The sequence below is a fragment of the Myxocyprinus asiaticus genome, chromosome 35, assembly GCF_019703515.2.
Source record: "Myxocyprinus asiaticus isolate MX2 ecotype Aquarium Trade chromosome 35, UBuf_Myxa_2, whole genome shotgun sequence".
NCBI lineage: Eukaryota > Metazoa > Chordata > Actinopteri > Cypriniformes > Catostomidae > Myxocyprinus > Myxocyprinus asiaticus.
This window is the reverse complement of record NC_059378.1, coordinates 25718468-25736628: the sequence shown is the minus strand read 5'-3', so window position 1 is coordinate 25736628 and position 18161 is coordinate 25718468. Positions and strand designations below refer to the sequence as shown.

The following is an 18161-nucleotide window of genomic DNA, read 5'->3' as shown; positions in this document are numbered from 1 at the left end:
ACACAATGGTGGTGGCTGTGGGGATTGAACCAACAACCTCCTGCGTACCAGTTCAGTGCTTTGGTCCACTACACTGCCTCTCTCTCTCTCTCTCTCTCTCTCTCTCTCTCTCTCTCTCTCTCTCTCTCTCTCTCTCTCTCTCTCTCTCTCTCTCTCTCTCTCTCTCTCTCTCTCTCTCTCTCTCTCTCTCTCTATATATATATAGGCATTTTGTGTTGCTGTATAGCAAACTGAAAAGTCGTTTTGATGACTGTGTTAATTGTTTTTACAGTACTGAACTTAAGAGTTTAGAGAAATATGCCTAATCAGTTGAGGAAAGTGTTTTATTCTTAGAGAATAAATATGTAGAATTAGTCAAAAATGAATCATGTATTTATTTGTTTTGTCATTGTCATTTGCAATTCACTAAATTCCTCTTCCTGTCATTCCAATTCAATATGACCTGTGGGGTGTGACTAATTCAACTTAAATTGTAATTCATGAATTGAAAGGGAGCCAATTCCTGCTGGAAAGCACAACCTCATACAGTTGTGTGCTTTGGAATGCGAAAACATTAAAATCTCATTGAACATTACTGCTGTGTTTACTCATGTCGTTAATTACAACTTTGCTTAGGCAAAAGGAAAAAAAAAACTTTAAAGGAGGTTTTTCCTCCCATTTGGACCCATTCACAGCCCATGTCAACAAAAGAGCTAATTAACCATTGTATTCATCTCAGGCAAAAGCTGACACAAAGCTCTACCTCTCTATTCAAAAAGCTGTTATTATCAACAGAGTTGCCAATGTAGAGAGGGCATGGTTTACATCTACCCCTATTATTAAGAGCAAAAAAGGTCATGGCCCATCCAAACTGTAGGCTTGGTTGACAGTAATATAATACGAGAATCATTATTTATGTATATGCTCTAAAATGCCTTAAAATTATTATTTTTTTAGTCAGAGAAACCATAATTTTCACCAAACAGCCACTGTAGCCAAAAACATTCAAAATTTTTCACGAAAGAAATACAATAAAAATTTAGTAAAAAATAGTCAGTGCATGCTATCCACACTGTTTTTTTTCTTCTTATTTTTATTTTTATAAAATATTATTCATATGTAGAATTATGACAATACAAAGTAATAAACAGTGACATTTTGCATTTCTGAGAAATTATTCAAACAAATCGATGAATCAGAGTTTTGAAACAATTAACTGAAACAAACTGATTTACGGAAATGTATGACCATCTATAACGGGATTTTTGATACTAAATTATAAATCAGAAATGCTTTTAAAACATCTCTGTTTTAAAGAGATATTTCACCCAAAAATGAAACCTCTCATGTACTCACCCTCATGACATCCCAGATTTTCTTTCTTTTGCTGGACAAGAATATCTCAGCTCTGTTGGTCCTCACAATGCAAGTTAATGGTGACCAGACCTTTGAAGGTCCAAAAAGTAATCAGTTTGACTCCAGTGGTTAAATCCATATCTTCTTAAGTGATAAGATAGATCTGGGTGAGAAACAGGTCAATATGTAATTCCTTTTTTACCAGAAATCTCCACCTTTGACCAGCCCCAAAAACTAGGTGGCTGCATGTGTAAGTGAAAGTCACTTCCACACCATAATGTGAAAGTAAAAGTGGATATTGATAGTAAAAAAGGACTTAAATATTGACTTTTATGCTGCCTTTATGTCCTTTTTGGACCTTTAAAGGTCTGGTCACCATTTACTTGGATTGTGAGGACCTACAGAGCTGAGATATTCTTATAAAACTCTTTGTTTGTGTTCAGTAGAAGAAATAAAGTCATACACTTCTGGGATGGCATGAGGGTGAGTAAATGATGAGAGAATTTTTACTTTTGGGTGAACTATCACTTTAACGCTTTCATACTAGTGAGTCACGAGACAAAGAATCATGAAACTAATCTAATGATGCTACCTATGTATTATTGATATCCCAATACAAAGCCCCTTAAAATCATTGCAATATTCACAGTGTTGCCTAATTTTATATCGCTAGAAAAATCCTTGCTTATGTATTGTGAATATCCATTATATCGCCTTGGCATAATGTAGACCACCTAATTGATTTCAGTACACAAGCAAAAAGAGTTCTTGTGCATTTCAGGATACTTAAACTGCATCAATATCATTGCAATATTCACAATGCTTTATATCACTAGCAAAATAATCACAATTATATTGCTACTACAGTATTTAATATGTAGCCTACATCTAGTTGTAATCCATAAACACATATGGAAGATGCAGAAATAGAGCTTTTTCCACATTTAATGTCTATTTAACAACAATATTTCTAACGTGTGGCAAACTGGCACATAGACTGTGAAGTAAATGAGCTATTAAGGGGTTAAGACCCACACAACCACTCCTACATACATTTTCACAAACACACAAACATTAACCGTCTTTCACAATAACCCGTCCTGCTTTTCTATTTTCCCCTTGATTGAACATGGCTTGCAATATGCAGTAAAAATAGATTTTCAAATCTCTGCCACACTTTACGGCAGGATATTTGTCTGGACAGGGGAGAAATGTGCCACTGTGACCTTAGCAGGGGTCTCTGTTTAATATTTCTAAGCATTAACTAGGCTAAGCTAACCTAAGATTAGGCAGCTTTAATAGCATCAGTGTACTAATTAAAAGTAGCAAGTTCTTTCAGTGTCATCTGATAGTTATAGGCTTATTTTTGAACCTGTATGACATTCTTTCTTCCATGAAACCCAAAAGGACATGTTAGGCAGAGTGATAGCCTCAGTCACTATTTACCTTCATTGTATTGAAGAAGTAATGAGAGTGAATTGTGACTAACATCCTGCCTCACAACTTTTCTGTCCCTTCTGGTATAGCTAACTACTTCTCCAAATTAAGCTTGACTGTAGTTGAACTACTTTTTTAACTAGGGAAGCTACAGTTTCAAAGTAGCTTACCTAACACTGATTACCAGTAGAATTATATTTACCATGTTTTTTCACCTATTCACTGGTGTTACATAAGAAAATCAAAGACATTTCCCCATTGGCAGTGGCAGGGCACTGATGATGTTATATCTAAAATGAAAGAGAATGAAAGAGTGGGCAACAATCGCTGTTTTCTGAGTGGCATAAAAGCTCAAGGCACTATAGAGCTATAATGGCTACTCCTGAGAGAAGAAGACTCTCCATATTCAGCGTTCAAAATATTAGCTTCATTTCCGTAACAGTTATCTTCCAAACATATACTTGATGGTGACCACACATTAAAATGTCCTGTCACTTTGAAGAGGACACATGCAGCGTAATCTCATTAGTATTCTTAGGTACTGACAGCATCTAAAACATAAACCCTTTAGAGAATCCATTGAGATTCACAGAATTAATGGAAATCACAGATTGATTTTATTGTAGTAGATTTATATTAAGTAAATATGTTTAACACCATCATATTTATTTAACACACTTAATTTTACATGTAATGGTTTACACATACACACACAAATCTGTAAATGAGTGAAACTCGTTAACATTACACCCTAATTTCAATGGTGTTTTACCTTTTATTTCATACTTAAGCTTTGATGATAATTAAATTCAGCTGTATAAAGAATGCATATGACTTTATTTTTATAAGTCCTATCTGCTTTTAATTTCTAAATGCATTTGTCTTTGAAAAGGGACAAAGTTTATATATCATTTACTATTGTTGGGCGGATCAATCTTGAAATATCAAGACTTCCAATACTGATATCTCATAATATCTCATAATTTGCTTTTTATTTATTGTTAATGATGATGGCTTTTAAAAGTAATGGTAAATGGCTATTTTATCATTATAAACCATAACAAAATGGTTATTTAATAGAGGTACAGGATATTGATATTGGCGATATTGGCCTTAAAAGTACTTGGCTTTAGATCAAAAAGAAAATAAGTGGCTTTAACCATCATTATCATTGACTGATTAATGAAAGTCCTGCTATCCTATTATGTCATAGTATTGTACTTAGTCATCTGCAGCAGTACCCTCATAAAGGTTCTGGCAGTTTCTATTCTGATTAGTTTTCAGACAATTAGTAAAGATTTTTACATCTCTAAGGGTGTACATATGTAAAATGATTTATATTGTGTTATTATATGCTATCGATACACTGATATTTATACATTTCTGTGCCTATCCAAACATGTAAAAATGTACATGTACATTTTACAAATGAATACCTGCAGATATGAATGTGATCTGCCCAGTGAAATGAAATCGATTCCTATGAGAAGCCATTAAAGATATAGTGAATATAATATTTTATTTATAATACAATTATAATATTTATTATTATTATTATTATTGTTTATGTTATTAGTAACAATAATAACATTAATAATAACAACTATTACTTCATTATTATTATTATTATTATTATTATTATTATTATTATTATTTTATATTTAATTTCAATAATATTTAAGTTGACTGGTTTCCAAAAAAATAACTGTGTAATTGAAACGTGGACTGATATTCTATTACAACTGAAGTGAATAAAAAAGGTCTGAATCTATTTAAGTCTAGATACCAGTTGAAAAAATGCATAAAGAGAACTGGCTTCTTTTCAACTAAAGACTTTCACTAGATATACTTTACATTATCCAGTAGACTAGTTAAAAAAAAAATTTAAAAAAAAAAATCTTAATAGCCTACACACTTTTTATGTAATAGTTTTGTTTTTTTTCTCTCAGTCTCTCTCTATTTTATAATTAAATAATGTGTGGTTATATTCTAAACTGATTAAGAAAAACAACAACACTGGTATCGGATGGGGATCGGTATTGGTCGATACTGAGAATTCAGGTATCAGAATCAGATCGGGAGAGAAAAAATGGTATCAGTGCATCCCTACTTAGTGTTTCACATGCAGCATTGTCACGTGGTCATGAGTGAAAGATTTCTTCTCTTACTTCAATGTTATCTTCATAATCAGAGCTGTCCAGAAGAGTGACTTTAAAGGGAACAGTTTTAGAGCGTTTGGAGGCTCTCTGAGGAGATTTAGGGCTCTTGCCAGGTGTCGTTCTTTCTGAAGTGTCTTCTGCATCTTTGTGGTCATCTTGAGACTTGTTTTCCTGTCATCAGTTATAGGAAGATGCTTAATAACATTATTCATTATTAATAGAAAATATTAGAAATGCTATCAAAGTTTTTATAACACAACACACATTTTGATTGAATGACTCAAAAAAGTGGTGAAGCCATCAAGTAGAAAGTAATGACATAGTTTTACTTCTTGCATAAATTTCATTGTAAACATCTTTTTCATGGTAAAAAATATTTTATACAAATATCATATATTTTTTGTTGTTGTTGTTGCTTCACTTCATATTTGAAAAACTGATCTAATCTTGCCATGTCATAAAACTGACAAATTATCTGACAACAGAATGCTCTTGACACAAAACCAGTAATTTCCTGTTTTATATTTTGTTCCATGACAATAAAATCACTTTCTGCATGTTGGATTCTACCACAGTCACTTTTGATTTCCAGATTAACAGTGATTTAAAAAATAATAATAATAATAATAATAAAAGTCTATGCCACATAATATATATATATATATATATATATATATATATATATATATATATATATATATATATATATATATACAGTATATAAATATATATTTAAATCTGCCTTTTAATGGGACATCTCTGGACAGTTACACCAAGTAGACATCTTTGACATATATATGTGTGTATATATAAAAATCCATTTTAATTTGGAAACTGAAAAAATGGAAGAGTGTATTCAACTTGTCTGTTTGCATTGCATTTTTTATGTATTTTTCAATAAATGAATACATCCAGATAAAACATGAGCATTACGTCACTGACCCCAAAAAACAATAGCTGGATAGCTGACCATATGAAACAAGAGAATCTGTTTCCCACCTGTTTGTTCATTTTGCCATCTGAGGCTGACTCTGGCATGCTGACTGCGGCCCCCTTCTGTTGGAGTGGCACCTCCACATCAGTCCTCATAGTAACCTCTATTTATCTTACTGAAAAAGCAAAAAACAAATAAAAAAAAAAAAAAAAAAACAGAAAGTTGTTTATTATACAGTTTCAATAAAAATAAAATAGTTATCAAAGTGAATGTTATATTCTTTGGTGGAGCCAAAAGACAAGTAAAAATGAATGCTCTTAACAGGAGTTTAAAGTGCTCCTGTAGTGAACATCCCGACTGGTACTTATCTCCAAATTCTGAAACTATGACTAATACAACTCAACTGCCTTGCAGTACCAGATCACTTCTTTGTAGGATTGAGTGGAATGAAGATACTGTATTTACCATGCAACAGTAAAAAATGTGTCAAACAGTAAAGACTTTGCTATACCGTTTAAGCTACAGTAAATATATTTGTGTGGGACAACTAGAAAACTTGCATTTAAAGGTGCACTTTATGTATGTCGTCTTGGACCTTCACTGACACCTAGTAGCCTGGATGCAGCATCATTCAAACCCAACAGTTCTGAGTTCCCGATGCCATTGTAGAAATTCACAAATTAATCCATGAGTGAAAGTGTCCAATAACAGGGCGGTTACTGAGATTAAGCGAGTAATATCCGGTTGGTCTTGTGATCATAACATGGCAGTTTCCATGAGAGCACCCTCTCCATGTACGATAAAACAGCTTTTATAAGGTTACTGATATGACTAGAATCTTCATCTCATGCGAGTCATCACGTTTATAAACAAGTTTCAAAATTGCTATCAATTTCTTCAGGAGTACAATTTTTTAAATGAAGGAAAAAAATACTCAGTGCACCTTTAAGGGTTGCAAAGCAAAGTTTAGTCGAGCAATGTCAGCTACTCTACAATGGCTTTGAAAGTGGCACAACCAATCAGATTTTAGAGTCGAAATGATCCATTTTATAATATTAGTTTTAATTTTTTGAGAAGACTACTCAATATTCTGAGGATACATGTCAAATTCTGCCCTACTTTATTACTATAGATGCAGTAAGAAAGGTAAAATGGGTCCTACGTAATTCGCATTCAAATACAAATTAATGTAGCATCCAGATTAAGGTAAATGTCATACCTTTCATACACTGCATTGCAAGCAGCCTCTTTAAAGAACACAGTGGCTGGCATGGAGAAACCTTCTCCAATTATGCCAAATCAGACTTATATAGTCATGGCTGAAGGCCTCCACAGACATCTTCAGTTCAAGCCCTTCTGGGGGGACGTCAGTCACTTTCATTGAACGCCTTGACCTAATCCAATCACATCCCTCTCACTGCCCTCTCCAAACAAAACACATAAACTTAATGTGCCACAAACCATGTGAAAGAGAAAGAAGAAACATGACCACTTAACCTACCTCAGCATAAACCAGCTTTACAGATAGTGTACTTAAAGTGCCCTCTTCTAGTATAATATAGCCTTGCATAGTCAGACTTTAATGGCATAATGTCTGGTCCATTTTACCGCTTATTCAGCTTATTTTACCGCCACTTATATAGGAAGAGACATTTGAGAGACAAGTAAAGTGACCAACCACAGGTCATTTTGTTTTTACATGCTGTTTAGGGGCAGGTAAATCTAAAATCCATCATACCACAATCATAGACAACAACGAAAAACAAAACAAAACATTAAAATAATGTACATACTGTAACCGCTTGTTTAGAAAACACAGAAAAAACAGTAGAATATGTGTGCAGTTTGGGATCAGTTTTTGTATATCAAAGTAATAAATGCAGATTATTTCACAGACACTTACAAAACAAAGCAAAATATATAATTTTGTTTGTGGGTATCTAGTTTACTTGCAACTAAAGCCCAAAGTATACTGTACTTCGGTTTTGATGAGAGCACTGAGCATCTGCGTACAGTCAGCATATAGTATACTTCATTTGACTGTGCATGCATTCACAGGCAGTTGGCGCATGCGCGCTACGACATCTGTGAGATACTGGACAATTTCTCCTCAGGTGATTAGACACATAAAGATGTCTTTATATTCCTCAGACTCGAGTTATAGAAATGCAGGTATCTCCTGACCTCTTTACACATGTGCTCTTGATGTGCACATCCACTGTTGTTGTTTCCACATACATCTTCTGATGGTAGCGGTGATTAGAAATTCTTCTAGCACTTCTTCTTGACAGCAATGGCTTAAATGTGAGGTGAATTGCCACCTAATGGACCCACAAATTAGTGAAAATAACACCAGGTGCATGCACATTTTGTGCGTTCAAAGATGCGCGGTTGGAAAAATCTGACTGTTGCGCATTTAGTGCTCGAGCACTCTGCTGATGATTAAATATGTGTCCAAAGTATACTTCAGGCTTTAGTGCCTCAAACAAAGTGCTGGGTATTTTTCAAAAATTTGATGACACTAACCTAACAAACGTTGCTAATTTCAGATATTATTTCTTCCTCAAAACCATTCAGGCGGGGGGGGAGGGTGTTTAATAAGGATTAACTGCAGTCAGTAAAAGCGGCAGTTATTTACATGCGCTGTCTGTGCTGGTTTAGCACCCGATTCACTAAAGTAATTATGCTGATCAGGCAATGGCGCACACATGCCCACAAAATCGATGCTGAATGCAATTTGCACATTCAATTCTGATCTTCTGGGCCGATTCTTAGCGCTATATGGCAGAGAATGCAGCAAACCACCGTGATCTGACACACTCTGTCCGGACTGTACAGCAGCACCCCACTTCTGTGATCCAGATACCAGAATCATCTCTTTAACATGCCAAAAGTGTGCTTGACTACACCACACATCTGGATATACAGTATGCCAGGTTATAAACTCTTCTCATTTGATGATTATTTGATGAATTACCTCTGAAATGATTGGTAGAAAATGTACTGTACACCAGTGATTGGCAGTAGCTTCACTACAAAAAGCAAAGCTATTAGCTTAACTACATTTCTGAGTAGCGAGATGGTAGCTACACTAGTTTTTAAATCAAGTAGCTTTTCAGTAGCAAAGCAATATTTTTGACTAGGTAGCGGCGTAGCGTTGACAAAAGCTACACCACTACATCATGCCTTGTACCTGGTGTTTACTATAGCCAGTTTTGAATCAGAACTTAAGATGCCTGATCACAAATGAATCGCTCTTTTGAGTCGGTTCTTTACAATGAATTGGTCACACGTGATAGGAAAGCGGTCTGAATCGGTTTGCGATTCAATCTGAATAACTCAGAAAGCTCACGCATGCTCTGCTTAATCATTTGGTGCACGTTCTCACTTGCCAACATGATCACAGAATATCTTAAAACATGGAAAATAAAGATAACGCTGGTTGCAGTGGATCTACAATCAATGGAAACCAAACCTGCAAATGCGTCCTATTGTTTGCCAGTGATGAAGAAGGTCTTTATAAAGTTCAACATGTGTGTAGCTTGTAAATGACTTCTGCAGGGAAAAAAGTATCAAAACACTTATTAGCCTAAACAAAAACACATAAAAAAGTACCATGGCATTACCATGATTTTAGGACATGTACCATTACCTCGGAGCACCATGTTAGTACAATGGTATATGAATATGGTAATAAAATATCAAATTACCATGGTAGTAACATGGTATTATTTGAAGTTCTCTGAAGCACCATGCAAACACAGAATGTGTATGGTAACTGTAAACTCAGCTAAAAAAGAAATGTCCCTTTTTCAGGACACTGTATTTTAAAGATAATTGTGTAAAAATCCAAATAACTTTACAGATTTTTATTGTAAAGGGTTTAAACAATGTTTTCCATGCTTGTTCAATGAACCATAAACAATAAATGAACATGCACCTGTGGAACGGTCATTAAGACACTAACAGCTTACAGATGTTCAGCAATTAAGGTCACAGTTATAAAATCTTAGGACACTAAAGAGACCTTTCTACTGACTCTGAAATACACCAACAGAAAGATGCCCAGGGTCCTTGCTCATCTGCGTGAATGTGCCTTAGGCATGCTGCATGGAGGCATGAGGACTGCAGATGTGGCCAGGGCAATAAATTGCAATGTCCGTACTGTGAGATGCCTAAGACAGAGCTACAGGGAGACAGGAAGGACAGTGATCAGACTGTCCTCAATAGTCTGAGAGAGGCTGGACTGAGGGCTTGTAGGCCTGATGTAAGGCAGGTCCTTACCAAACATCACCGGCAACAACGTCGCCTATGGGCACAAACCCACCTTCGCTGGACCAGACAAGACTGGCAAAAAGTGTCCTTCACTGACGAGTCGCGGTTTTGTCTCACCAGGCGTAATGGTCGGACTTGCGTTTATCGTCGAAGGAATGAGCATTACACCGAGGCCTGTACTCTGAAGCGGGATCGATTTGGAGGTGGAGGGTCCATCATGGTCTGGGGCGGTGTGTGTCAGCATCATCGGACTGAGCTTGTTGTCATTGCAGGCAATCTCAACACTGTGCGTTACAGGGAAGACATCCTCCTCCCTCATGTGGTACCCTTCCTGCAGGCTCATCCTGACATGACCCTCCAGCATTACAATGCCATCAGCCATACTGCTCATTTTGTGCATGATTTCCTGCAAGACAGGAATGTCAGTGTTCTGCCATGGCCAGTGAAGAGCCCGGATCTCAATCCCATTGAGCACGTCTGGGACCTGTTGGATCAGAGGGTGAGGGCTAGGGCTAGGGCTAGGGCCATTCCACCCAGAAATGTCTGGTAACTTGCAAGTGCCTTGGTGGAAGAGTGGGGTAATATTTCACAGCAAGAACTGGCAAATCTGGTGCAGTCCATGAGGAGGAGATGCACTGCAGTACTTAATGCAGCTGGTGGCCACACCAGATACTGAGTGTTACTTTTGACCCCCCTTTGTTCAGGGACACATTATTCCATTTCTGTTAGTCACATGTCTGTGAAACTTGTTCAGTTTATGTCTTAGTTGTTGAATCTTTTTATGTTCATACAAATATTTACACATGTTAAGTTTGCTGAAAATAAAAGCAGTTGAAATTGAGAGGACCTAGACTCTTTGCTGAGTTTATATCAAAGTACCATGGTATTATCATCTGAGATCATCAGAAATCAAATTGTTACTGCCCAGATGTGCTAACACACACAAGAAATTTGTCCTCTTGTCAAAAGCTTCCAGTACATTCAGAAATACAGCCTGACACAGAATTACAGGATAAGATATGTATGTATGCAGAGTTTTTATACAGGAATGTGCGAATTATGTTTAAATGGGTATGATGTAAAAATATTGATTTTACATGTTGAACACATAGGTATGTATAGGTAGCATGTCTAAATATGAATTTACATGTTTTTTTTGTTGTTGTTTTTTTTACATGCACATATGTATTGCACCATACTGTATACTTGTATACTGTATTGCACTAAACTGTAATACACTATACCATGGCTTTCAGATGCCTTGTCTATGACGGTATGCTCCATGCATCTGCGGTTGAAAAGAATTATGAAGTAGCTTAAATGTAATAATCTACTTTTGGCATTTAGCTTGTTGTGTAACTTGCTACTTTCTCTGAAGCGTAGCTTTTAGCTTAGCTTAACTAATTTTTCTGTTGAGAAGTTATGTATTGTAATTTTCACAAGTGCTTTCCAGGTTATGTGAAATATGCATCAAACAGTCAGTAAATGGATAAGGCCAAATAATGATGACAGACGACAACAATCTAGTTCGTTCGTTTATACTGAAAAGCATTTAATTTTAATCTGTGGTGGTTGGTCTACTACAGCAAATATGAATATTTTTCATAGGTTTGTATCAGGTAATGGATCTAAAACAATTTTCACTGTAATCCTTGATTTTTTTGTTACTTCAGCTCTGAAGCCTTGCAAATTTTTAGCCAGTTCCACTGTAGGCACCTCTCGCCCACAGACCGCCCACAGGCCATTCACTGACAGTCTGATGCATATAGCACACAAAAATGGCAAGCACTTTCTTTATCAACTACAAGATAAACATGCCCCTAAATGGCTCATAAAAACTTAAATGTGATAGGTCGCTTTACATATCAGTCAGAAAGTCTCTTTCTGTCTAAGTGGATGGTTTGTGGCTATAATAAACTGGACTAATATTTAAAAAAACTGGCTACACTAACCTGCTGAAAAGACCAGCTAAGACCAGCATGAATTTCCATGCTGATTGCTGGCGTGGTGCTGTTCTAGCTAAATCTAGCACTACTCAAACAAAACATCTTCAGAATCCAGCATCATTTTCCAGGCGGAAAGGAGAAATCACTGAAATCAAATATTTTGGCTCATAGACACCAATATATGTCAGTTTTATAATGATCATTTCATTACAGAGCTGTGGGAATGATACCTCTGTGAAAACACTTCCACATAATAAATGCCAGTCCATATTTACACTTGGCATGAGATGAGGACAATTTAGAGTGGATGATCTTGGCTTGATAAAGTTATAATTCTAAAATCATGGCCACATGTGAGTTTCACACTCTTCCTCTGCTGAATGCCTACGCATATCTGGCACAACAAGAGTGAAGAGTGATTAAATATGTAGCCTACTCATAATTAAGATCCTGCTAGCTTCACTGTGCCTTAACCGTATTTTCATTTGCAGGTCTTGCATTGCATGACTTCACAGATTTTTGATCATTCAGGCGTGCAAGTGTGTCAAGCCAAACAAAAACACAAGAATGCCAATTTCTACCCTCTCTTTTGCAGATTGTTACTGGATCTCCTGTCTGATCTGCTTTAATGGCTTCAGATTCATTACCAAATTAACATGGATCGTCACCTACTGGCAGAGTGGACAATGTTTACACGACAAACTCAACCCTGGACAGCAGCTCAAAGAGTCTTAAAGGTCTGAAAACCAGCCTACAACCGCACACTCCAACACAACTATGGCCTTGAGATCAACATATGGATGTGTGTGTTTAAGTAAAGAGAGAGAGGAAGAGAGTGGAAATACAAGAAATTAACTGCACATAGGGATGGGCTGTATGACTAAAAATACTTTTTTTGGAAGTTATATATATATATATATATATATATATATATATATATATATATATATATATATATATATATATTAAATAACCATGTGATTATTTTTCATAATACATTATTTTTTAATTTATTATTTTAAGAACATATATTTTTATTTGGCATTTGAGGGATGCAAACCAAAATATATATATTTTTTTTCCATAAATGTAAAGTCTGACAACAACAGTACAAAAACTACTTCACATTATACACTTGAGTGAAAAAGACTCAAAACAGTAAAACTAATATTAGAAAAAAATAATAGTTTCTGAATTGTTTAGTAGAAGTAATCCACACATCTCCAGTTGATCAATTAATGTCTTCTGAAGTAAATCAATAGGTTTGTGTAAAAAATAAAACGATAATTAAAACTTTATAAACTTAAAAAAAAAGCTTCCTGCTAGCAGTCGACGCATCGAGTAGCTGTTGCGTTACATAAGTGCAATGGCGCATTCATGTGTGAAGTCAGAAGCACATGCTTTGTTTACAACAGAGGAACGAATGTCATGCGAGTGTTAGGTCATTTCAAACAGCATCCCAGCGCTGGCCGGAAGTAACAATTTCAAGTTAAAAACTTTTTAATTATCGATTTGTTTCTTACACAAACCTATCGATTTGCTTCAGAAGACATTAATTGATCGACTGGAGTTGTGTGGATTACTTTTATACTGCCTAAATATGACTTTTGGGCCATTAAACAGCTGGCACCCATTCACTTGCATTAAATGGACATGCAAAGCTGAAATGTGCTTATAAAAATCTTCCTTTCGGTTCTGCTGAAGAAGGAAAGACATACATATCTGGGATGGCTTAAAGGTAAGTAAATCATGATTCAATTTTCTTTTTTGGGTGAACTATTTCTTTAAGTCTTTTGTGACCTTTCACCAATAAAGGAAAGCCGTTTAATGCATTTACATGACCTCACACGTTGTCGGCTTATTAAGCCTAATCAGTGTAAGAACGTGCACTTAAACGTGCTCATTGAATCAGTTATGAATTGATCAACTCTGACAGCACTTTTGCTAGTGACGTTTCAATCGGAAAAGCTATTGAAATACAGGTGCATCTCAATAAATTAGAATGTCGTGGAAAAGTTCAGTTATTTCAGTAATTCAACTCAAATTGTGAAACTCGTGTATTAAATAAATTCAATGCACACAGACTGAAGTAGTTTAAGTCTTTGGTTCTTATAATTGTGATGATTTTGGCTCACATTTATCAAAAACCCACCAATTCACTATCTCAAAAAATTAGATTATGGTGACATGCCAATCAGCTAATCAACTCAAAACACCTGCAAAGGTTTCCTGAGCCTTCAAAATGCTCTCTCAGTTTGGTTCACTAGGCTACACAATCATGGGGAAGACTGCTGATCTGACAGTTGTCCAGAGAACAATCATTGACACCCTTCACAAGGAGGGTAAGCCACAAACATTCATTGCCACAGAGTGCTGTATCCAAGCATGTTAACAGAAAGTTGAGTGGAAGGAAAAAGTGTAGAAGAAAAAGATGCACAACCAACCGAGAGAACCGCAGCCTTATGATTGTCAAGCAAAATCGATTCAAGAATTTGGGTGAACTTCACAAGGAATGGACTGAGGCTGGGGTCAAGGCATCAAGAGCCACCACACACAGACGTGTCAAGGAATCTGGCTACAGTTGTCGTATTCCTCTTGTTAAGCCACTCCTGAACCATAGACAACGTCAGAGGCGTCTTACCTGGGCTAAGGAGAAGAAGAACTGGACTGTTGCCCAGTGTTCCAAAGTCCTCTTTTCAGATGAGAGCAAGTTTTGTATTTCATTTGGAAACCAAGGTCCTAGAGTCTGGAGGAAGGGTGGAGAAGCTCATAGCCCAAGTTGCTTGAAGTCCAGTGTTAAGTTTCCACAGTCTGTGATGATTTGGGGTGCAATGTCATCTGCTGGTGTTGGTCCATTGTGTTTTTTGAAAACCAAAGTCACTGCACCCGTTTACCAAGAAATTTTGGAGCACTTCATGCTTCCTTCTGCTGACCAGCTTTTTAAAGATGCTGATTTCATTTTCCAGCAGGATTTGGCACCTGCCCACACTGCCAAAAGCACCAAAAGTTGGTTAAATGGCCATGGTGTTGGTGTGCTTGACTGGCCAGCAAACTCACCAGACCTGAACCCCATAGAGAATCTATGGGGTATTGTCAAGAGGAAAATGAGAAACAAGAGACCAAAAAATGCAGATGAGCTGAAGGCCACTGCAAAGAAACCTGGGCTTCCATACCACCTCAGCAGTGCCACAAACTGTTCACCTCCATGCCATGCCGAATTGAGGCAGTAATTATTGCAAAAGGAGCCCCTACCAAGTATTGAGTACATATACAGTAAATGAACATACTTTCCAGAAGGCCAACAATTCACTAAAAATGTTTTTTTTATTGGTCTTATGATGTATTCTAATTTTTTGAGATAGTGAATTGGTGGGTTTTTGTTAAATGTGAGCCAAAATCGTCACAATTAAAAGAACCAAAGACTTAAACTACTTCAGTCTGTGTGCACTGAATTTATTTAATACACGAGTTTCACAATTTGAGTTGAATTACTGAAATAAATGAACTTTTCCACGACATTCTAATTTATTGAGATGCACCTGTATTGTCCTAATGCTCTTATACTAACGAGTTGCGAGACATGGAGAGATTGTGAAACTATTAAACTTATTGGACAAATAAAAAATTCATTCAAATAACTGCAATATTGAAAATGCCACTTAATTTTTTATCAACAAAAAAATCATTGCAACTACATCGATAACTAAACTACAGTAGTATTCCATTCCAAATATTGCAAGAAGAACAGGAAGGGTATGAGAAGCAGGGGCTGTTTTGGTACCAAGAATGCCATGTAAACAGATTTGCCCATTTTTACTTATTTTTTTTTATCTCCCAAGCAATGTCTGACAAAGCATTCTAGACAAAAAGAGAGAGGAGTAAAGGGAGAGTATTTTAGAAGCACAAGGGAAAAAAGATCAGGAACACACAAACAAAAGGATCAGAGGAGGGTCCAACACTACAGCAGAGACTGGAAGAGAGTCACATTTAAAAGCTGTCCAATAAAGCAAAATGATTCCTGCATACTGCATTTCTCTGTTTTCCAATACCGGTGTGACTTCACACTGGTTTGTCTAGACAGAATACTTCTAAACCTGGGCAAAGGCACCAAACCCTTTTCCTCTATGGGCAGCAGGGGCCATCGACCTTCTCCGGTCCAATCCCAGCTCCTCTTTCATCTCAGCCCCTGAGGGACATGGTATGCCAAAGGCACTGCCATCTGCAGTGGGGTAGCATTTACCACAGCAGCAGCTGCCCACTTCTCTATTCATCCATCCTGCTGACCAAATGATGCCCTTTGTCCAAATCGACACCACAGCAGTGTGGACACACTGACTGTTTAAATGCCTCTAGTCTGTGTGGTAGGGCGGTAGGTGGTGATCCTTCAATGCTAATATCATGTGAATGCAGATAAGAGTGCTCATTATTGTTCTGCAGTTGATTGCTGTATTGTTTGAAAATTGGATTTTGGAGGAAAATTAAGAGATATGATAAAATTGGCTGCAAAGGGTTCCTTTTAGACAAACATTGGAACAGAATTCCAAGGATAAATACGCAACAGTCCCTGTCCAAAATTACACCCGGTTCTGGATTAACCATGGGCTTCAAAGAGATGTATCAAAACGCACTTATGCATTTGACAGACACTTTGTCCAAAGCGACTTACAGTGCATTCAAGCTATTAATTTTTATCAGAGTCATATATCATGTTAAGTGCCATAACTAAGTATGTATATACATTAATGTGGTACAATTTAAAGGATATTTTAAGCTAGGTTTAAAGGAACAGTTCACCCAAAATTTTAAATTTGTGTGATCAAAGGTCATGTAGCAAGAACCAATAAAGTTTGATGCATCAACATAAACCCTGTGGAGACTTTTTTTTTTTTTATTCATCTTTTGTGTTCCACAGAAGAAAGTCATAGTGGTTTGGAGTGAGATTAGGGTGAGTAAATAATGACAGAATTGGCTGAACTGTTACCTTTAGCGAGTCACTAAAGGAGTCACTACTTTAATTAGCTACTCTCCTTACTCTCCTCTCCTAAAACTGCTTATCAATCTATGTGTGCCAGGAAAGGAGCTAAGGAGAGAATGCGAGAGACAGAATGAGAAGTAGACTAAGGCAAAAGCATGAGATCTCAAGATGTCACCTCCATTAAGAGTCAGTGGCAGTTCACCCAGTATGACTGACTCACAGACTTACAATTGCCTGTGTTACCCAGGCACAGCTCAATGCTGCCATACATCATGACAGTCTGCAGGAGTTGCAAGATCAGAGTCTAAAGGGGACTTTTCCAAAGGGTCCTGTGGTGTCAATCTCAAGTTTCATTCCACCCTCCTCCCTCTGCTCCCACAGGTCTCTTTTCACATTGTACTTTTGGTCTGAACCACAGTAAGATTGCCTCATCAACATGAGTACCACCAAAGACAATTTAGCCCAAGATGGACAACTTGTATTAAAATGAATGGGAGAAATTGGAACACTCAACATGGCAGATGTAGAAAGGAAGTTCCGCCTTACAGGTAAAAGAGCCAATCATCTTTAGATACAGACATCATCTGTCAGTCAACTCGAGAACACACATGCGCATTAGCTGGACCAGCCTGACAAACAGCATTTTTTAGCATGATCTGAGCAAAAGAAGCATAATTTATGATTCCATTGTTGTCAGATTTTACTGCTGATTTTACATATGTTCTTTGATTGTAAGCTTGACCAACTGTTTTGGAGATTTCGGTATTTCCCCATTCAAGTAGATAGGAGCTGTACTTTTATGACTCTTGTATCCAAAGAAAATAGCTGCCCGGGAGTATTCCAAAGATGGCTACAGAGTGACTGACTTGCCTTGAAAGGGACTTTGGTATGACCTTGAGTACTAGTGGCAGCTGTTCATCACTAGCCTAGTTTCCATCCACTTTTCGCGCAATGACGTCATGCCTAAAAAAACACTTTGTCGCATACGTTTTGGTTTATCACAAAAGAAATCTGCCCTTAAGTCGTTTCCATACAGAAATGTGTGTTTATCGCTAATTCGCCTCCCAGATGTTTTGGTAAAATGGGGAAAGTATTGAGAC

At 36.8% G+C, this 18161-nt stretch overlaps 1 protein-coding gene across 8 annotated transcripts in view; it reads right to left on the bottom strand.

The window, feature by feature from the left end:
• Positions 1-18161, bottom strand: part of LOC127425928 (band 4.1-like protein 1) — a 187516-nt gene that overhangs the window by 62229 nt on the left and 107126 nt on the right. For all 8 annotated transcript variants that reach the window (XM_051672250.1, XM_051672252.1, XM_051672256.1 and 5 more), the window contains exons 2-3: positions 5931-6040; positions 4941-5102 (exon numbers count right to left, since the gene is read on the bottom strand). In XM_051672250.1, the coding sequence (XP_051528210.1) occupies positions 4941-5102; positions 5931-6020 (252 nt within the window). In that variant the 5' untranslated portion in view covers positions 6021-6040. The remainder of the gene's footprint in view (positions 1-4940; positions 5103-5930; positions 6041-18161) is intronic.